This window comes from Dipodomys spectabilis, unplaced genomic scaffold (genome assembly GCF_019054845.1).
Source record: "Dipodomys spectabilis isolate Male_0828 unplaced genomic scaffold, ASM1905484v1 ptg000002l, whole genome shotgun sequence".
NCBI classification, from domain to species: domain Eukaryota; kingdom Metazoa; phylum Chordata; class Mammalia; order Rodentia; family Heteromyidae; genus Dipodomys; species Dipodomys spectabilis.
Window position 1 is genome coordinate 27843707 of NW_024870679.1, and position 23021 is coordinate 27866727.

General features: G+C 35.6%; 2 protein-coding genes across 3 annotated transcripts in view; both read right to left on the bottom strand.

Annotated features, from left to right (window-relative positions):
• Ak5 (adenylate kinase 5) overlaps window positions 1-23021 on the bottom strand; it is a 265916-nt gene that overhangs the window by 214412 nt on the left and 28483 nt on the right. The gene's annotated exons all lie outside the window — the stretch shown is intronic.
• Window positions 6977-17572, bottom strand: LOC122107843 (dihydrofolate reductase-like). The gene is made up of 2 exons (XM_042679667.1): window positions 17489-17572; window positions 6977-7646 (listed from the first exon to the last, which is right to left on the bottom strand). The coding sequence occupies exons 1-2, from the start codon at window positions 17570-17572 to the stop codon at window positions 7050-7052; spliced, it is 681 nt and encodes a 226-aa protein (XP_042535601.1). The 3' UTR covers window positions 6977-7049.

Below are 23021 nucleotides of genomic sequence, written 5' to 3' on the forward strand. Positions count from 1 at the left end.
AGTAGGACAATCTGATATGGGGGTTGTGGAAATGGGGGTTGGAGAAAGCCATTTGACTTGGTTCTAGACTCTTGTCTACCTCATACCCAGAAGAAAGGAATTTGGATACAAAGTTTGGAAATAGTTTCACAGTAAAAGATTGTTTTGCTGTTTACTGTTATCCCTACATGTATTTAATTTAGATGATGCCTTAGATTATTTTCCTCTAGTATGTTTCCAAGCAACGTCACTAAATTTTCGACCTTGGTGATATGAGAGTAATATATATTTCCCTGATCTTCTGAGGCTCATACTCTAGTAGTTCAATGGAAAGAGAATTCTGGAGGGGGCAGGCTTGAATGAGATGGCCGTCAAAGGATACTAAATTTTAGTTAGGAGGAGAAAAAATTAAGTCTATTGTGTAAGTGACCACTATGATTAATAACAATGTATCATATTCTTGAAAATAGCTTTACATTTTCTCATCACAGAAACTGGCAGGTGTATGATAAGGTAGTGCAGATAATAATGAGCTTGATCTGGTCATTCCATAATACATACATATTTTAAAATATCCTATTATCCTCATGTTAATAAACTGTTGTGTGCAACTTTTGTCAATTTCAGAATAATTGATTAAATGGAAGTAATTACAAACTATGATAAGTAAAATGATTACAAAAGTAAGGAAGTAAAAAGGAGGCAATTCTTAAAATACCAGGAGTAGGTGAACATATTTTTTCCTAGCCTACTTTTCTTTCAGGAAAAATACCATCTCTTCTTCTATTATTGCTAAAGTTACATGATTTAAATCTGTTTCACTGGGGTGAGCCCTGGGCCAATGTAAAAAGGATGCTACAATGTATCACTGACTCGGTTGTCTTTGCATTTATAGTTCTTCCTAAATATCCTGTGGGAGCCTGTCTGAGATACACATTCAGGAGATCTACTGTCTTCATCTATGGAGATAGGATCCAGGAAAATGCTTTATTTTAAAAAGAAACAGGATATGTAGAAGTTTGTGGCCAAAATGGGTGCTTAGTGAGGTTTTTAGTGTACTTAAATGTGAAATAACATGGTAGCCTGGCATAGAAGCATTTGCCTACAATCTATTGTAAAACTGGTTTGCTACTCAGGAGGCAGAGATTACAGGATTAGGCCATTCGTCTACTGCATAAACAAAGCTGGATGGTCATATATTGAATCTGTATTCCCAGCAAATGGGGAGGGCATGCAAATAGCTGATTTTGGTTGGAGGCAAGGCTCCTCCCTCCCAGAAAAGGATGAGACATGAACAATAAAACTAAAGCAACAAGGACATGGGATGTGGCTCCAATGGTAGAGCACTTGTCTAGCAAGCATGAGGCTCTGAGTTCAAGCCTCCTCTCACCCAAAAAAAGTAAAATTACACTAACCAAAGTCCAAAATTGATCCACAGGATTAAATACAAAAATATTATGATGTTGTTTTGTTTCACTTAGGGAGATGAGTAGTTTATGACACTTGCATTTTAGAGCCTGGACATTTCCTGTTGAAATGCTGTATTTCATCCATTTCACTGACTTTGTGGTAATCATCAAAATGTACCTTGTTTTTGTTATTTTAGGGAAGTAGCTATCTGGATTACGTTGTCCTATCCACAATTTGTCACAAGCCAAATTAGTCACATGTGCCAGAGGCTATCATTAATGGTTTCAAAGATATATCATTAAAGTTAGTTTGTGAAGATTACATTTCTGCAGCTTGATTTTAGAGATGCAAATCTTCGTTTCAATAAAAGCATCTGGGTACATTAGGAAGACAAGATGTAGGAATTTAATGAAGAGGAAAAACTTTATTTTATAGCAGGTTGACAACAGGAAGCAAATGTAAACTTATGGTTCCGTTTTTCCCCCCATCATGAGTGATATGTTCCCTGACACTCAGGATTAAAAAAAATTCCATATGATAATTTCTCTCCTTGCTACTTCTTTATTTTCATAATCTCTTTTTTTTAAAAAAAACAGTGTAATTATCCCCATTTAACCAACTGGTTTCAAATTGACAAATAACAATTGCATATATTGATTGGGTATAATATGCTGCTTTAAAATATATCTCCATCATGCTTACTAATTTTTATGGGAGAAACATTTTAATTACCACCACTGATCTGATTATTTAGACATCATTCATTCATTCATGTATTCTCTAGTGTTTCCTAAGATCCTGTTAAGAGCAAGAAGTGCTGGAAAGGTTAATGCAGACTAATGGACTGGCATCATCTTCCATGCCAAGCAGCTGGGGTTATCTCTTACACACTTGGGAGTATTCTATTATTCCTATTTTGGAATGAGAGCCATTGGAAGTACAAGAGGCAGGCTGGGTAGGGAGATAGTGAGGTAAGGGCAGGATCTGGAAGAGCCAATAAGCCTGAACTGTCTATAATAATTTGTCTCATATGCAGAGAGGTCCAGTAAAATAAAAAATGTAAGACATAGTCATTATCCTTTGCATTAACTTTTATAGATACACTTGATTTGAATGACTACCTAGGAAATAAAGAGAACCATTAGTGTCAACATTAGATAAGGCACTGACATAAAATAGATGGGCATGCCAGATGGGCCTGTAATTCCAGCTACTTTTGAGGCCAAGAGGCAGGAGGATAACAAGACTGAGGCCAGCCTGGAAAACATAGCCAGATGCCATTTCAAAAAACCACCAAAAAACAAAACAAAACAAAACCCAAGGTACTTTATGAGAATTTGAAGCAGAGGGAGAAATGGTAGCTAAGAAGAGTTCAAATATACATAGATGTATCATTCTTCTTAGTTCTGGGATAAACCAGGTGTACTTGATGACAAAAGCGACAGTATAGATTCTTCATTAGTTGTACATATGATGGTCCAACAAGAAGAAAAAACGAGCACCAACTAGGAAAAGGTCACAGAATTGGAAGACTGGTAGATGATGCTATCATCACCTTTAAGGGCTTTCTTTAGTAGATTTGGGAATGGTTACCATTTAGCCAATTCCTAAACTAACCTCTTTCTCCCTGATTTCCTGTAACACTTAAATGACTTCCATGTCTAAGATGGAATAATTGTCATTACAATGTGAACACCAATCTAACTTATATTGTCTACTGTGCTCATAAATACATGGAAGCCAAAAAGATCCTTCAAAAGATCTTTTAGGAGCCAACCATTGCTGGCTCATGCCTGTAATCCTAGCTACTCAGGAGGCTGAGATCTGAGGATCATGGTTCAAAGCCAGTCCAGGCAGGAAAGTTCATGACACTCTTACCCCCAATTAACCAAGAAAACTAGAAGCAGTGCTGTGGCTCAAAGTGGTAGAGCACTAGCCTTAAGCAAAGAAGCTCAGGGACAGCAGCCAGGCTTCTTAAGCTCAAGCCCCAGTGTTGGCAACACACACACACACACACACACACACACACACACACACACACACACACACACACACACACACACACACACACACACACACACACACCAAAAAACTCTTAAGAAGATCATATGGTCATATGGTCTTGGCATATGGTCTGGTCCAAATCCCCATTCGGTCTATTATACAGCAATTAGCTTTCAAAAAAGTTAATAGAGCTAAATATAGAGTAGATTTTACTCTCACCAAATAAGATAAGTGGTATTCCTTTGAAAAGCAAGAACAGCGTCTTTCTTCCTGACCTACCTATTTTAGACTCTTAGATTCTAAGCTTTGAGTCATACTGCACTCATTCAAAAGATGTATTAGAAAGTAATTGAGAAATTCTTAAAGCAAGAAACACATTTTCAGATCTTTAAAGGCATTTATTAGTTGAAAATGAAGCTCAAGTATGTATTAAATGTGCACAGGTATTGTGATAATATAAAATAGGTAAGAAATTAGGTGGCAGTTCCATGAATACTCCATGTACAAATTCATTGAATGGAAAATAGGCTGAAAATTCACCTCAAAATGTCATTATAAAGTGTGAAAGATTTCCATCTGGAATTCAGATATAAGATATAAGTTTCTTTAGAAAAAAGAAACTCACTGGTGTTGCTCCAAAGAAAATTGAAATGTTTTTCTTAGGTTAGTATGTGTGGCTGAAATAAATACTTCAAAAGAGAATTCATGTTTAATACAGTTCTGTTTCACATTAAACCTCATTTATCTACTTAGTTACTCACTCATGCTCATATTCATTAAATCACTTTTTTTTATTGTGAAAATACCCTACAGAGGGGTTACAATTACATGGGCAAGATAATGAGTACATTTTCTTTTTTTTTTCCAGCACAACTATGTTTATTTAATGAGTATATTTCTTATCAAGCATTGTTGCCTCCTCCTTTGTTTCCTCTTCCCATCCCTTCCCATCCTCCCTTCCCCCACAGCCAAAGTTGTAAAGTTTGTTTTTTTGACATAACATCTTGTACATCTCATTTGGGTCCACCTGTATCCCTATTTAAACAATTTGTTTTTGCCCTTTCCCTCCCCAAATTATACCAACATCAAATACAGTGAAAACAGGGGTTATACCATGGTGGAGGGACATACAAAACAACAAAGAAATCATCTTATAAATATGTTAGAAACAATCACAAGAAAGAAAAAAAAAACATTTGAATCCTTATCTTGGGGTTCATTTCGCCTAAATCAACTTATCTGATCGTTTCTGCTTGTCCCAGACATATACTAGTAATTACAAAGAAGGGAAACCATGGGACCTATGTTTCTTTGGACCTGGTTTACTTCACTTAATATAATTTTTTCCAAGTCTTTCCATTTCCTAACAAATGGAGCAATGTCATTCTTTCTGATGGAGGCATAGAATTCCATTGTGCATATATATCACATTTTCTTGATCATTCATCTACTGAGGGGCATCTGGGTTGGTTCCATATCTTAGCTATGGTAAATAATGCTGTGATAAGCATAGTTGTGCTGGTAGCTTTAGTATGGTCTTATTTGGATCATCTGGGTAAATGCCCAAAAATGGGATTGCTGGGTCATAGTGGAGCTCTATGTGGAGTCTTTTGAGGAACCTCCATACTACTTTCCAAAGTAAAGTTCCCTTCTGTCCACATCCCCTCCAGCATCCATTGTTATTAGAGTTCTTGATTATAGCCATTCTAACTGGGGTGAGGTGGTATCTCAATGTTGTTTTGATTTGCATTTCTTTTATGGCTAGGGAGGTTGAATATTTCTTCATGTGTCTATTGGCAATCTTTCTTTCCTCTTCAGAGAAGTTCCTCTGTAAGTCTTTAGCCCACTTATTTATTGGGCAGTTGTTTCTTTGAAGATTTTTGTTGGGGGATTTAATTTTTTGAGTTCCAGGTATATTTTAGATATGAGACCCTTGTCCGTTGTATGGTTAGTGAAGATCTTCTCCCAACCTGTGGGCTTTCTGTTGATCTTGCTAGCTATGTCCTTTGCCATGCAGAAGCTCTACAATTTCATGCAATCCTATTTGTCCAACCTTTCTTTGATTTGTTGTGTTTCTGGGTCTCTATTAAGAAAATTTCGGCCTGTGCCAAGGAGACCTAGGGTTTCTCCTATTCCATCCTGTAATGTTTTCAGAATGTCTACTTTGACTCTGAGGTCTTTGATCCATTTGGAGTTGATCCTGGTGCAAGGTGATATATAAGGTTCTAGCTTTAGTTTTCTACAAATGATTAACCAATTTTGCCATCACCATTCACTGAAGAAGCTGTCTTTCTTCCATTCTATTTTTTTAGCTCCCTTATCAAAGATTAGATGGCTATAGGTCTGTTGGTTCATTTCTGCATTTTCAATTCTATTCCATTGGTCTTGAGGTCTGTTCTTGTGCCAGTACCAAGCTGTTTTGATTACTATGGCCTTGTTGTAGAGTTTGAAATTTGGTATTGATATTCCTCCAGCACTGTTTTTTCTGTTAAGGATCGTTTTTGCTATTTGGGGTCTTTTATTGTTCCATATAAGTTTTTGGATTGCCTCTTCTATTTTCTGGAATATTGATAGGTATTGCATTGAATCTGGACATAGCCTTGGGAAGCATTGCCATTTTCACGATGTTGATCCTTCCAATCCAGGAGCATGGGAGTTTTTGCCACTTTCTAAGTTCTGTTTTGATTTCCTTTTTCAGGTTTTTAAAGTAGAAAATGCTATTTCTTTTGCATACCAAATAACTTATGTCCTGCTAACATGGTCGTACATTTTAGTCTCATTTTTTTTAAAAAAAACTTTGTAAAGTTTTAGCTTCTAACTTGCTAATTTTGATTTCTAGTAATATCCATTCTTAGTTTATTATCTCTATAAATTTTTAACTGCAGCTATCATTTTTATTGCTCTCTTTTGGGTAAAGAATATTACCAGAGTGGCCCTTGAATCTCACTAAAGATTAGAAAGACATTTCACAGGTCTCACAGTGCTCCTTAGGTGATCTCCTTTCTGTTTCTTGACCATCCCTATAGATAATAATGGAGTTCTCAATTTACTGAGTCCCTGTCTAAGTAAAAAGAACTTTGTTCAGAAGTGTGATGTGCACAGAATAATTCACATGCCCAACTCTGACCTAATTTTCTGTTAAAAATGTGAGTTGTAGCTCTTCTGTTCCTGTTCCTGCCCTTTAGACTTATCTACCTAATTCCTATCTCCATGGGCCCTTACATTAACTCATGTTCCCAGGGCACTTTCCCACTTCAGGCCCTCTTACAGATAGATATGTTGCCTTGAGCAGGTATTGGGAGGAAGTCAGTTCTGGCCTTGGAGCAAGGGTGCTGAGTCAGTTATGCCAAGAGAGGTTTCCTAAATGGTATTTTATATAACCTCCCTAATATTAATGAGGAATAAAAACATACTGCTTAGATATAATTATCAAGTGGCTAAGACTGTGACTGGGTGGTAGAGTGCAAACCTACCATGTGTGAGGTCCTGTGTTTGATCTCTAGAACCATAAAACAAGCATGCAAGAAAACACATAAGCAAACAAAAAAATTATAGATCTAAAGTAAATATATGTCTTTTTCCAATGTAAAAATACATTAATTTTAAGGGGGGAAGGGTTTGGCACAACTTGAAATAAACCAGAAAACATCTTTACATTAATCAATCTTCTCGTATACTTCGAATTTGTACTTAATGCCCTTTTCCTCCTGGACCTCAGAAAACACACTTGGGTATTCTGGGAGAAGTTTATATTTTTCCAAATCAATATCTGGGAAAAATGTGTCACTTTCAAATTCCTGTATGACCAGTGTCACAAATAGTTTAAGATGGCCTGGCTGATTCATGGCTTCCTTATAAACAAAACTGCCTCCTGCTATCCAAACCATGTCTACTTTATTGTTTAATTCTGGTTGCTCAATAGGTTTTAAGGCTTCATCTAAACTTTTGGCCAAAAAATGAGCTCCTTGTGGGGGTTCCTTGAGTTCTCTACTAAGAACTATATTAATTCTGTCCTTTAAAGGTCGATTCTTCTCAGGAATGGAGAACCAGGTTTTCCTACCCATAATCACCAGATTCTGTTTACCTTCTACTGTAGAGGTTGTGGTCATTCTTTGGAAATACTTGAATTCTCTCCTGAGTGGGGGCCAGGGGAGGTCGCCATTTTTGCCGGTGCCCATGTGCTGGGACACGGCTACGATGCAGTTCAGCGGGCACAATGCAACAGCATTCGACTCCAAGCTTTTAGGGCACACCTGGTGTACACCACGGGTTTGGTGCGAAAATTCTCATTAACTCACTCTTAACCTAGTAAGAGCTTATTGAGTACTACACCAAGTGTAAAAAGCTGTATTTTTTACATTGTGGGAATGTAAAAGCTGCATTTATAAAGCAAGAACAAGCTGGTGCGGGTGGTTCATGCCTGTACCTTGCTACTCAGGAGGCTGAAATTGGAGAATCGTGGTTCAGAGCCAGCCTAAGAAGCAGTCTGTGAGACTCATCTCCAGTTAACCACCAAAAAGCCAGAAGTGGGGCTGTGGCTCAAGTGGTAGAAATCTAGCTTTGAATTAAACAAAAAAAAAAAGTCCAGAGACAACACTTAGGCCCCAAGTTCAAGCCCCAGGACAAGCACACATACACACAAAAAAAGCAAGAACAATGTCTTTCTTCCTGACCTATCTATTTTATACACTTAGATTCTATGCACTCATTTAAAAGAATAAATCCATATTACATTCATCTGAAGCAGAATGAATTCAAAATATTAGAAGAGCTTAAAAAGTAGCTAAAAAGTGCTTAGGATCTGCATTGAGCTATAGCTTTCTCTGATATAATTCAGAATGGGATAAATAAAAGGTCCATTTTAGAAATTGATGGCGTAGTAAAAATCAAATTGAGAATAGCAATCAATTTGGAGACTATCCAGTGAAGAAACTATCAGAATATATGAAAACAATACTTCTTTCAATCAGTGAGAAGTAGTATCTGTTCATCAATTCCCTGTGCTTTTCCTTTATTCCTTTAAACACACTCATTTCTGGAAAGAGGGTATAGGTTTTGTTCTTTTCCTGTACAGACCCAGTAAATGGCTTGGTAGGTTCAGGCTTTTGACCATGAAGGAGGTTTAACCCTCCAGACTAAACAGTGGGAGGACTGGCTCCTCCTAGAAGGGTTACTGTTTTGGGATGGGCAGAAATTTATCACTGCTTCTGATCACCATACACCAGAGATAGCCCCAGAATCCCTTTCAGCATGGTAGGTTTGGGAAGTAATTAACATTTAAATGTGTACATACAGTGAAATAGTTTATAAACGTAAGTGAGGTGGCTGCATAAATTATATAGAGAAATTGGTTGTAGTATTACACTATAGCCCTAATGAACAGCACACACACACACACACACACACACACACACACACACACACACACGATGAACATTGTTCCCATATGTTCCATACTCAATTAAAGTGTTAATACTAAGCAGTGGTGAACAAAAGAGGCATTTAAAATTAAATTAATTTTTTTGAATTAAAGAAATTGTTTCCTTAATAATTGTGTGAATGCCTATTTTTAGTGTTCTATTTAGCATTTTGACAAACTAATCTTTAGTTATGTTCCCATTCCCAAGTGGTAATTTTCCAAGGCTCTGAAGCCAACAGACTGAGTCAGCCATGATGGTGCCACTGAGCTGCACCCAGATTTGTAAGTTTCAGTTGTCCACAGCAGCAACTGCCTCTTTCTGGTCCTTTTCTCTCTTACAGGGAACCAAATAGTATGATCATTCAAAGCATGCATTAGTGCTTTATTGGCCTTCTTTCCCTCCCTCCCTCCCTCTGCTCCTCCCTCCCTCTTTTTCCGTTGTTCCTTCCTTCCTTCCTTCTTTCTTTTCTTTTCTGAAATGTATGAGTGGTGTGGGAAGAAACTAATCTAAGCTAGAAAATCTTTCCAAATATTTCTCCATCTTCCTTTCCCTCTTCTCTCTCCTCACCTTTCTTCCTTACCTTCTCTACTTATATCTGAGTATGTATCTATACACACATGTGTTTGCATATACATACAGATAGACACATAAACCCACGTTGCATTAAGGAGAGTATTTTTAAGAACTTCAAATAAAACATGTCTGGGTGAACTTCTAAAAGGTTTATTACTATGTTTTAATGATAAAAAAACAAAGATCCATGAATATAAGAAGGCCCACCAGAGCTTTTTATACCATCATTCACTCCATATAGGACTTACTCATTCGTGCAATCATTTAGTCAAAGACTGAAGGTTTAATGTGTGCAAATTAATATTAAAGAATTCTTAGAAAATCAAGAGTTGCCACTAATCATTTGCTATAATATTTAATAAATGATACTTTTTTGGTGTCAGTACTGGGGTTTGAACTCAGGGCCATGCACTCTTACTTGGCTTTTTAAATGAAGGTGGTATTCTACCACTTGAGCCACACCTCCACTTCTACCTTTTTACTGGTTAATTGGACATAACAGTCTCATGGACTTTCTGCCTTGGCTGGCTTCAAAATAATATATTCAGATTTTAGCCTCCTGAGTAGATGGTATTACATGCATGAGCCAACAGTGCCTGGTTAACAACAGGTACTTTACTGGTACTGGTACTTTTTTCTATATAGTTCAAAATTATTTTCTTAAATACAAGTGCATTTACTCAGAAGTGAAGATTCATAGAATATATTATTTAGAAACATGCTTGAGACCAGTGTGGTGGTGCATGCTTATAATCCCAGATACTTGGGATGCAGAGGTAAGAGGTTTGGAGTCTGGGGACAATCCAGGCAAGAACATAAGACCCTACATGAAACAAAACAAAATACACAACAAGCCAAAGGACTGGGGTCATGGCTCAAGTGGTAGAGCTCTTGTCTAACAAACATGAGGATGTAATTTTAATCATTATCCCATAAAAATAAAATAATAAAATGAAACTAAACCATGCATGGGTAAGAAATATTCATAAGAAAACATTCATAAGAAATATTCATAAGAGATAAACCAACATTGAAACACACAAAGAATTTATAAAAGCTGAATGTGCTTTCTTTTTCAAATGAGGCCATTGGGAAAGTACTTTAATACATTAACCCCTGTTCAACATGTTTTTGGATCTGACTCCAGAATCTTCTGACAGACAAGTCCTAGTCCTCTGAGACTGGATTGAACCTCTTTAGTGCACACAGACAGAACAGCTGGGTGAAAGTGGTGAATACAAAACTCCAGATGCATATTAGCTGTCCCACTACTTGGATTTGTGAATCCTCAAGACAGAACTCTAATCTCTCCAAGAAATGAGATCAGTGGCTACAAATCTTTTTTAATTCCAATTTTTTTAAAGTTGTGTGTGCTTTTGTTTCTTTTTTAATACCCAGAATTTCCACATGGTAAGAGTACTTTTGGTACCAATTGATTGAGAAAATGCTTATTCTTGCATAGCTTTGTCTGTGCAATGACTCAGCTACCCTCAGAGGCAAGCGACTACTAGATACCAGATGCTAGATAAATAGACCGTACAATTTGTGACCAAGTTACTGCAGAATAAATAAATGTACTTATGGAGCACATTGTCTAAAGCATGAATAAGAAAAATATCTTTAGGCTGACTCACAAAGAAAAAAATAGAAAAAAAAGAACCAAGGACTACACACAGATTAAATACAATAATCAAACGCTACTCATTTCTCTTCATTAGAAAATTAGGCACTACTACCTTTTGTCACGCATACTTAAGCTTATGATCCTCTATCTCATCCACATATTTAGAGAAGTACTAGTGACTATGTATTTGAACAGTACTATTAAAAAAATCACGATGTTAAAATCTTTGAAAACATTAAAAAATCATAAGAAGTTTAAAAAATAAGGTACTGATGGCCCATTCTATTTATAAAATGTATAGATATTTGGTACTCACATATAGAAATACAATTGATTTATACATTCAATGACAATATTAGATTTAATTAATATTTTGATAGTCATTTTGTAGACTCTTTGTAAACAATCATGTAATTCACAAATATATATATATATATATATATATATATATATATATATATATATATTTGAAGTCCTCAGTATTAGAGGAAGAGCACACAATATTTTACCAGTGAATAGAATGTAAACCATGGAGTTTTTGAACAATTTCTTTTTTCTTTTGGTTGGTCATGGGGCTTGAACTCGGCTTGGGCACTATCCCTCAGCTCTTCAGCTCAAGGCAAGCTCTCTACTGCTTGAGCCACCGTGCCACTTCTGGCTTTTTCCTAGTGGTTTATTGGAGATAAGAGTCTACGGACTTTCCTGCCTGAGCTGGCTTTGAACTGCGATCCTCAGATCTCAGCATCTTGAGTAGCTAAGATTACAGGCATAAGCCACCGGTATCTGACAACAATTTCATTTTTTATTCTTAATATGCTGGGGTTTTTTCCCCCAAGAATTGATGTTAAATGCTTTTGAGGGCTTTTACATCCATTATCAAAAACATACTATGCAAAATTTCACTATTCTATTGTTTTTGGATATGGTGTTCTAGATGTGGTTATTTAGATCTATCTCATATTAATATTCTGTTTATTTCTTAGAATAAATGATAAGAAAAGAATTCAAATTTCCAACCATGAGTGTATATCTATTTTATTTTTGATTTACCTGTGTTGAAACTTTTAAATACTCATGTATATGATTTTTGAAACTTTTATTAGGTACAGACACATTTATAATTTGTATGTCTTCAGATAAATACTAATACAAATATATGTACTCAACAGAGTCTGATGAATTAACAAAACTTTTTGTCTTGAAGTCTATTAAAGAAGATAAAGTCACTCTCGTTAGTGTCTGCATATTACATCTTGTTCTAGCTTTCATTTTTCAGCTCATGTCTTTATTTCATGAAGTATTGCCTATAAAACTGAAGTATGTTCATTTCTAGTCTAATAATAAAATCCCATTTGAATCTTTCTGTAATGGTAAGAATCCTTGTGTAGTGTTATCCTATTAATTCCCATTAGAAATTCTGCATAACTAACATTATTTTCTTATCCCACAGTGGCACACTGTACACATACTCAGGCTCTTAACAGAATATAGCATATGTTATATCAGTAAGGTTAAATTGGTAGGATCTGAGAATAGAATCTTGAACTTCCAAAATACATAACAGCATATTTAATTTGAATTTATTTTTTGATTATTTCTTAGGATACTCATATTAGAACTGCATCTGCATTTTCTTAAGAGACTCCCCTTTTCTACTAAAGACGTTAAGGGAAATGGGTCTGGAAATTAAAGAAATACTGTACTTGGTGGCAAGTGAGTGAATCACTGTACAGAAAATGCAAAAGGTTAGCACTGGGAAAACCTTTGGCACTTATCAAGTATTCTGGGCAAGTGAAACTAACATGTTTTGCATAATGATAGGTTTTGAACAACTACTATCCACAATTCATGGTGGAGCCATGAAAAAGACTAAAGGTACATGAAAAAATATCTTCTCTTAGTGAGACTCTAATTGTATTGTATATTTTCCCCTGGCTCTGCTCTCCACCATCTTTCTGACAGTGGAATGCATCCATAGGTTCACTTGACATCTAGCTTTCTCTTGGTTTGGGGCAGTGGTAAATATCAACAGGGGTATCTGAAGAAAGGAGGAGAGGAAAACTCTGGATATTTATCTCTTTTACTCTCATGCTATAGTACCATTAGAGGCTGACTACATTTATCTCCTTAAGGTCAAGGCTCTTATAGATAATCTTCATCCTATATTTGCTTTTCTCATGGCTCAAGTTAAATAATTTCCTCCTCTTGAATCTATAGGCCTTGGGATGGAAACAGACCTCATGCTTACCAGCCCCATGACACTGGGCTGTCTTTATAGTTTTCCTCATGTTGTATGTACACCTTCACAGAGGTGTTTCATAAAGACTTTTATTAAAGTGTGTTTAAGCTATAAGAGTGTGTCATTGTTTTCCTGTAGGAACCTGAGTGACACAAAAATCTGGTAAGCGAATATCAACAATATAATCCAACAATATAATAATTTACTGTATAATCAAAATAATCAATAACAATATAAGGTATTATAACAACCATACATATGATACAGACCGTAATGCAATTTTCTGAATAAACAAAGGGGAAAGAAACATTTCCAAGGTTGTGTTCTTACCAGATGGTGTTCTAGAGAAGATGCAACTGAATATTCATTAAAACAATTAATTAATTAACTAATTTATTCATTAGAAAATACTTAAAAGACTATAAAAGAGAGACAAATGATGAGGAGGCATGGAAAAAATGTGTGGAAGTGGTGGTGGGAAGATGTGCCATATCTATTCAGATCCAATCTTGCCAGGCTAGGATTTCATGAAGACACATACTCCTGAGCACATTAACACTTCTTTGAAATCTCTTTTATTCTAAGAGATTCTTCCTACTCAGGCAAGGAGATGTGAAGAGTGGTGCAGGTGACAACACTGGGATAACTATCAGTTCCTGAATATCACTGTATTACCACCAGACTGCTTGTTCTGTAACTATGGCAACATGCCACAACTGAGAATCAATTCTGAATGGCATCAAACATTGAAGTTTATATTTTCATGTATTTCAGAATCTTCTTCACTACAGGATATTGTAAACTTTGAGGATATTGTAAACTGAGTTCCAGCCACAAGAAATCTAATTCAGTAATTATATGAAGGGACATGAACACTCCACAGTTCTTTTCTCTAAATGAGATTCTATTTGATTCGGATACCAAACATATCTGGAGAAAGAGTTTGTGGACTATTATCATCATTAAAGGGTTTTAGTCTGAACAGTGAATTAAGGATTAATTGGCCTTGGGAATAAGATAGCCTGGATGTGGAATGTAGATAAAAAGAGGATCTTAAAGCTCAAATCCATGGGACTGAGCAACTGGCCTGAAAGGAGAGAAAGAAAGGAAATTAAAGAAGGGAAGATAAGCAAGGTAGAGAGGGGGCAGGTACTAACTGAGCTTCATGGTATAGTAGTCATGTCAGCAAAGCTTTGTTTATTATTTGTTTTTAAGACAAGGTCTTACTTTGTAGCTTAGTCTGGCAATAAATTCATAATCTTGCCTTAGCCTCTGCTCAGTTAGGATTATAGGGATGTACCAACATGCTCAGCTAAGGTTTTCTTTTTACTTTTGACATTTTATTTTATTATTTTTTTAAAAAGCAGACCAAGCAAGTTTATTTGAAAGCGAAACAGACAATACAGACTCTCAATGGAGAGGGGCCCAAAGATGGAAGTCCCTGACATTCTAGTTTTTTTTTTTTAAGTAGAGTCTAGTTCTCCTCATCTTCAATAAGGATCACTCTTATTGACTCATTTCTAGTAAACTGAAATGGGGAAAGGCAATACAGTGTGAATTTAGATTAGAAAAGGTAAAGACTTTCTTCTGTTTCTCTTGGGGGTAATTGCTTTGGAGTCCAGAACTGTTACAAAGTCTAATTCCTGGGATTTCCTCCTCCATTTGGGTGAAGAATCACAACTGTTCCCACCCTTCACTATTTGAGACTTCCCAAAGCAAGTATCAGGCAAATGAGTAAAGAAGACTTTGAGATCATCCCAACTGTTATTGAAATGCAAACTCATAAGAGATCTTGAATCAAAACCAACCAGCTATACAGAGCTGGATTTCTGTTTTATATGACATATTTGAAATTATGGTTATTATTGTAAGCTACTGTTTAGTTATATAGGAACAGTATCTAATATATACCTCTAGTATACATGGCAAAGTAAATGACAACTCTGATTTTATGCTCATAGGAAGTTTGGAAATTATCCTTTCATTTCACTCACATAGGGGATTTTTAAAGACAATCTCATCAGCTTTTTAATTTTAAGTGTCTTTTGCTGTATCACAACATATTGCAATAAAAATAAGTGAATCAACAGCTCATAATTTTAATTTCAAAATCAGATTATTAAATAATTATCAACAAGCTTCTAAACCCTTAGTTCTAGGGAGAGCATGATACTTTCTTTAATACTTTGCATGAAAATACTAATGCCTATAAAAAATACTGCATAATTAAAATTAACTCATTCTCAAATCAAATTTGTTCCCCCTTAAGAACAGCAAATCAAATTATGAGTCTGTCAAATCAATTCACTATGCAAGCAGGATGATGACAGCCTTCTGAGGATTGATTTTCTTTTATCTCTAAGCTTTTCTTTAACTGTATTTATCTAGTTGAGATTTTTCATATATATATATATATGAAATATATATTATATAATCTCAGCCAGTCAAATTCAGAACTAATCTATTTTTAGATGCTTTTTAAATGGTAAAGCTGAGGGTATATTATAGATATGAGAAGAAAATAATGACTGGGAAAAGAAAAATGAGCTGATAATCATGTGTACTGGTTTCAGTAGGTCTCACCTTCTTGAACCCAGAATATATGATGAGTGGAATTCATGGGGCTCTGTGTTCACAAAGACCACAATCCTCACAAGGACACTTCCGAGAATTCTTTCTCCTGTACTCTAGACACTTGAAGAGGGGTTGAGGGTACACTTAAGAGGCAAACATGTGCTTGCATATAGGCATCCCTGTGTTTGATCCCCACCACTCCATACATGAATGAACAACTTTCTTTTTTAAAAAAGAAGGTCTCAGAGGGAATGCAAATGAGTCAGAGTAGTATTTGGAGATGTCTTAGGGAGAAGTAATGTCCCCTCCATTACCTTTCCCACTAGGGCCACTCTAGTACAATTCAAGTAAATTTTCTTTGTGTCTGCTATTACAATGTATATATTAGTATTTTGACTATGAACATTCTTCCTGCAAACTGTGAATGTATACCTCGTCAAATAAAGCACCATGGCAACCATGCTTTAAAGAAGAGGGTAATTACATTATATTCTAGTTATTCCCCAAATGACTTCCAAGAGTTCTGGATCAGACATGTTCAATGCCTTAGCTAGGATTCTTCAGGAGTCCAGGAGAGGAATTCAGAATGGTAAAATGGAGTACAGTAATATATATTACATCTACTTTTTTAAGTTTATTAAAAAATTCATAAGTAGAAGAAATTAAGCTTCACCAATATTTTTCATATATAAGCTGGCATTGTGACCCCCATACTCTGTCAGACAGTAACTTGTCATCTATGCAGGACCTACATATCTCTGTGAAGGATTTTTGTGGCACAACAATGATTAAAATCCAGAATCACTATGGAGTCAGCTTGGTTTTAAATTAAATCTCCAAATTTATAAAGTCTTAACTGTTATTTCAAAATAGTTTTGTTTAAATCCGCTTTAAAATGTTACTAAGTAAAAGAAACAATTGTTTTTATACTAGGATACAAATTGGCTACAATGATCACCTCATCTTAAATACTGTGTGTTCTATAGTTTATAGTGTAATAGTAGGACCTAGTGCTCCTGTGATTTTTACTGATAGTATAAATAGTCAAACAAGTTTGGGGAGCAAGAAGAAAATAGCAGATTATTGAATAACCCTTTCTGTGTCTCCTCAGACTAAGTAGAGGTATGTGCCCTAAGAAGAAAGTAATCTTAAGAAAGGTTGCTAGAGAAAATATAGACAGGTAGACACTAGAAGAAATTAAAGTTACTGAATATTAAATAACTTATCAGACAGAGTAGGAAAGCCCTCTCCATAGTGGGATGGAAGCCCCATCCCAGACATTTTTTGTGGTTTTTATTTTTGTTCTCCACCCATTCTTCCTTCTCTACTTCTTTTCTGGCAAGAAACATCCATGAAAAACTGGCAGAAGAGTGGAATCAGACAGAAAAACAGAAAGCCTGTCTTAGGGAAAAGGTAGAATCAAGAACAGATATAGCTGTGTCCCTCTACTCACAGTAGTGACAAGGTGTCTCTGAGATTGCCATACCAGTCTTCTTAAACCAAGAGCTGAATGCACAGACCCAAAAGAGGATGCCAGCTAAGCGACTACAGAAAATGAGTCACACACCTAATTCTTCAGTGGGTGAGTATAATGGAACAGGAATAGTGAATTTCTCCACACTGGAGCATGGGACAAACATTTCATTTTTTTATAATCTACTTTACCTCTAGTAATAATGTTGATGCCAACCCAGTGGGTATAAGTGCATGGGCTTGGGAGAAATCTTCAGTGGCAGAATAAAATGCCATGTGCTTACTCCTGAAAGGCTGAAGCTAACTGGCAGACTCCTACACGCCTAATGCAAAAGCGTAGGGTTGGAAACAAATGGCACTCTTCATAATTTAAAGCACTTCATTCTTAGGAGGGCTGCTCAGCACAACCAAGCATGTGGAAATGCATGGTCTTGTGGGCAATTCTGCAGCAGCGTAAAATCCTACATGGATGACTGATGACTTGTGTACAAGCAGGTGTTCCTCCCCCTCCCCAGTATGCAGGAGAGAAACAGTCTTAGGATTTGTGCTGTATGCTACCTTATCCCTCAGGCTCTGAGCAGGGCAAAATACAGGTTTCAAAAGAAGTAGACGGCTTTCTCTGCCACTAGCTGGGCTTTACCTGTTCAAACCAGAGCAGGAACTAAGATTGGAAGAGTGGATCTATTCTGATGATACAGGACAGCTGTCAGTTACTCTTCCCTTCAACGAAGAAGAAAAGCTGATATTTTTTTCTTTTCTTTCACTGGTAGTTTATTTTCTCCTTTCCTTACTCTATTACTCTTATCTTTTTTTACCTCTTTGAAATCTCTGATGTTACCTACCTAACTTCTCCATTATAAATGAACTATAAATCTGCACATGAGTATATTAGGTATCTGCAATTATCACATTCTGCTTCCCTTCGTCCCTTCTTTTTAGCTCTGTGTCTCTTCTTTCACCCTTCCTACTCTTAAAATCTAAGTTCTAACACCTAACATGTTCTGACATGTAGTGTGGTTTTACACAAAAACTCTAGCCTTCTGCAAATATAATGTGACTGTATCTATAGCTAGTCTTACCAATATCTTACTGTCTGTAACTATCTAGTTAGGCTTTGTATTGGTGAGTTTAGTAGACTGCGATACAATCCCATGCTAGCAAAAAGAAACAACACAAACCCAGCTAACATCAAGTCCTAAACCCAGATTTCAGATGACTAAAAACCCAAACCACAAATTGTTTTTAATTGAATAAATGGCAACAGAGAAATGCAAGAAATATAAGAAAGAACAGAAACACAACATGCTCCTAACCAAAAGTTACACAATAAAGGATCAAAATGAGAGTGAAGTGGCAGAAACTCCATATAGGGAACTCAAAGAATAAGGGTAAGAACATTCAGAGAAATTAAACAGAACATTTATAAGCAACTAGACAAATTCAAAGAGAACACAAGCAAACAATGATAGGAATTTAGTGAGAATATGGATGAAAAGCTAAATGAATCCTAAGTAAATACAAATAAAGTTAAATAAAAAGAATTCAGATAAACAGATAAAAGAGTTTAACCCACACACACTCTCTCTCTCTTTCTCATAATGTAATACAACACTCCAAACTCAAATGAACAAATAATGTAGTGTGATACTTTCATCAATGGAAAAGTAAGAATCACATGATAATATTAATACATGCAGAAAAGACTTTTGACAACATCCTTTTATGATAAAAAGCTCTGGAGAAGTTAGGAATGTACAGAACATTCCTCAACATGATAAAAGTTGATTGAAAGGAATAACATTGATCAAGACACACTGTATTCATAAACTATTGTTGAATAGCAACTCTGTTGTACAACTACCTACAGATAATAAAAATATTCAAAAGTAAGATAAGATAAAATAAGTAAAACCTTTTTATGACAAACTTACAACCACCATTACACTTAGTGGTAAAACTAAAACCATTTCCTCTAAAATCAGGAACAAGACAAGAATGTCCACTTTCTCTACTCCTCTTCAGCAGAGTATTGGAATTCCTAGCAAGAGCAATCAGGCAAAAGAAAGACATAAAAGGATCCAAGTAGGAAAAGAAGAAGTACAGCTATCCTTATTTGCAGATGATATAATCTTATATTCACAGGATCCTAGAGATTCCATCCCCAAGCTCCTAGAGCTGTCTAAAATTTTTGGCAAAGTAGCAAGGTATAAATCAATGCATGAAAATCAGTAGCTTTTCTGTATACCAACAATGAGAAGGTCAAGATTATAATCAGAAAAGAAACTCCATTTGCAAGTGTCTCAAAAAGTTACCTAGAAATTAGCCTAACCAAGGATGTGAAGGAACTCTACAATGAAAACTATAAAATCTTGAAGAAGGAAATTTGAAGAAGACACAGGAAGTGGAAGACATTCCATGACACTGGATTAGCAGCATTAGTATTGTGAAAATAGTACTGCATCCCAAAGCAATCTAAAAATTCACTGCAATACTCATCAAAATCCCAACAACATCATCCTTTAATGAGATAGAAAAAACTCCCAAAATTTATATGGAACCACAAAAGGCCCCAAATTGCAAAGTAAATGTAGTGCTGGAATTATAACAATTCCAAACTACAAACTCTGCTACAGAGGTATAGTAAAGAAAATAGCTTGGTACTGGCACAAAAACAGGCTTGAGGACAAATGGAACAGATAAAAGACCCACAAATAAATCCATAGATACACAGTCATCTAATACTCAAAAGGGAGCAAAAAACCCCACAGGCTGGAAGAAAGAGAGCCTCTTCAACAACTGACACTGGAAAACTGGACATCTACATTCAGAAAACTGAAATTGCATTCCTGTCTCAATTCAAAATCAATTGAAGACTTCAATGTAAGACTTCAAATTATGAAAACATTACAGGAAGAAGTAGGGGAAATATTAGAACTCCTTGACACAGGCAAGAATTTTCTGAGTAAAGATCCAGAAACACAGCAAATCAAAGAAAGGCTTCACAGATGAGATTGCATCAAACTAAGTTTCTACATGGCAAAGGACCCAGTTAACAAGCTAAAAAGACAGCTATAGAATGGGAGAAGATTTGTGCCAGCTATAAATTTATTGCAGAGAGCTTAAGAAACTAAGCAATAAAAGAATAAACTAACCAATTAACAGGTGGGTAAATGAGCTAAAGAAGTACAAATGGTCATCAGACACATGGAGAAATGTTCAACATCTCTGGCCATAAAAGAAATGCAAATCAAAACAACACTGAGATCCTATTTCACCCAGGTTAGAACGGCCTTCATCAAGAATATAAACAGTAACAGGTGCTGGTGCAAATGTGGGTAAGGGATCTCTCCTATTTTTTGGTGTTTAACCCCTTTGGAAAGCAGTTTGGAGATTCCTCAAAAAACTAAACATAAAAATACCCTATGATACAGCAATCCCACTTTTGGGGATTTATCCAAAAGATAACAAACCAGGATAACAGTAAAGCCACCTGCACAAACATGTTCATTGCAGCACTGTTCACAATAGACCAGACATGGAATCAGACTAATTGCCCCTCAATGGATGAATGGATCAAAAAAAATTAGTATATAAACACAGTGGAATTTTAGCAATACATTAGAAAGAATTGTATTGCATCCTGTATAGAAATAGAAAGACCTGAAAAAATCATGTTAAGTGAAGACAGGTCCAGAGAGACTAAGGATATATTTTTCTCTCATACAGAACCTAGAATTAATGTATAAATATGTAAGTAAACACTTCATGGTGGTCTACAACTGTATACCACTGTATTAACGGAAATATGGTAGATGCAGGGGAGAACTCAAAGGATATAATTTCTTAGAAAGATGAACTCACAGTCAAAATGAACAGCTGGAGACTGGTACTTGAAAAGAAGTGGATGGGATCAAGGTGGGTGTAGATGAATAAAAAGGGAGGGAGAGGAGCATGCAGTTGTAAAATTCAATGCAAATCCTAAAATTAAGAAAACCGAAAACAGTGGTGAGTTGGGAGGGATAGGGAAGAAGGATGAAGGGCTGGCATTGATCAAGATGCACTGTATTCATAAACTTCTTCATTGAATGGCAATACTTTGTACAAGTGAAGATAAAAATATATTAGAAAAATAGTGACTATGTCCTGAGAAATGCAAAATGAATATTATTAATGTAAAATTTGGGGTTTCAAATAATTAAAGCATATAATAAGTTTGTAAATATTAATGAAATTAATATTAATAGAATTTTTAAAAATCAAAAAAAAGAAATAAAACCTTTGTATCCTGTGAGACCATAATGTAACAAATGTAACAACACTAGAGATCAACAGTAAAAGAGGCTACAGAAAATATTCAAACTCATGGAGGCAGAATAACACACTGTTGAATGATGAGTGGGGTCATTGGGAGGATCAGAAGGGAAACACAAAAGTTCTTACTATCCAATTAAAATGAAAAGACAACCTATCACAACCTTTGGGATACAATAAAGAAAGGGCTTAGAGGAATGCTTATAGCTGTGATTGCCTACATCAACAAAACAGAGATCTCAAATTAATACCCCTGTGATGCATCTTAATCTCCTTGAAGAAACAAGAACTAGCCAAACCCAACACGAAATGAAATAATAAAGATTAGGCCAGAAATCAATGGAATAAAGACTTAAAAGCTCTGAAAAGAATCAATGAAAAGTTCTTCAAAAAAGCAAATAAAATTTATAAGCTAACTAAAAATGGAAAGGAAAGACCCAAATAAATAGGAGATGGAAATGTGTCTAGCACAGTGAATAAAAGGGAAATCAGAAGATGGAGAAGGAATATTTTGACAGCTTTTATTCAAATAACCTGGAAAATCTAATAGAAACAGACACATTTCTTCATAACCTGAACCTACCAAAACTGAACCAAAAGGTTATAAATCACTTAAATAGAACATGACAAGTAATGAAGCTGAAATAACAGTAAAGAATTTCACCCCACCAAAAAAATCCAGGACCCAAAGAATTCACAGTTGAATTCTTTTTTTTTTAATTGTGAAAATACTGTACAGACACAGTTGAATTCTATAAGACCTTTAAAGAAAAACAAATACTAATACTCCTCAAACTTTTCCATGAAATATAAAGAGAAAGATCACCACAAAACTTTCTATGAAGCCTAGTATTAAATGCGTTCTAAAACTTGGCGTGTCAAAACAAAGGAGATCTTTACACTAATCTCTTTGATGAACGAAAACACAGAAGTCCTAAAATAAATCACTTATTAACTAAACTCAATAATTAATCAAAATGATAGTAAACCATGATCAAGCTGGTTTCATTCCAGGTATGCAACCTTGGTTTAACATGTAAATCAAATAACAGAAGAAAGGACAAGAGTCATATAATCATGTATCACTTGGCTCAGAAAAGGCATTTAACAAAATCCAACATTCTTTCATGATAAAAGTTCTGGAGAAACTAGGCATACAAGGAACCAGGATAGGAGGAATGTACCTTAGCCTAATAAAGCCTAAATATAACCAATCCTCAACAAACATCATACTAAATGGAGAAAACCTGAATCCATTTCCTCTAAATGGAGAAAACCTGAAACCATTTCCTCTAAGAACAAGACGAAAGTGTTCACTCTTATACAACTTTCATGATGGAGCAGGATAAAGAAAAAAATCAACACACAGCAGTAGCTTTGCTGTACACTAATAAACATGACAAGAGGGAACTTA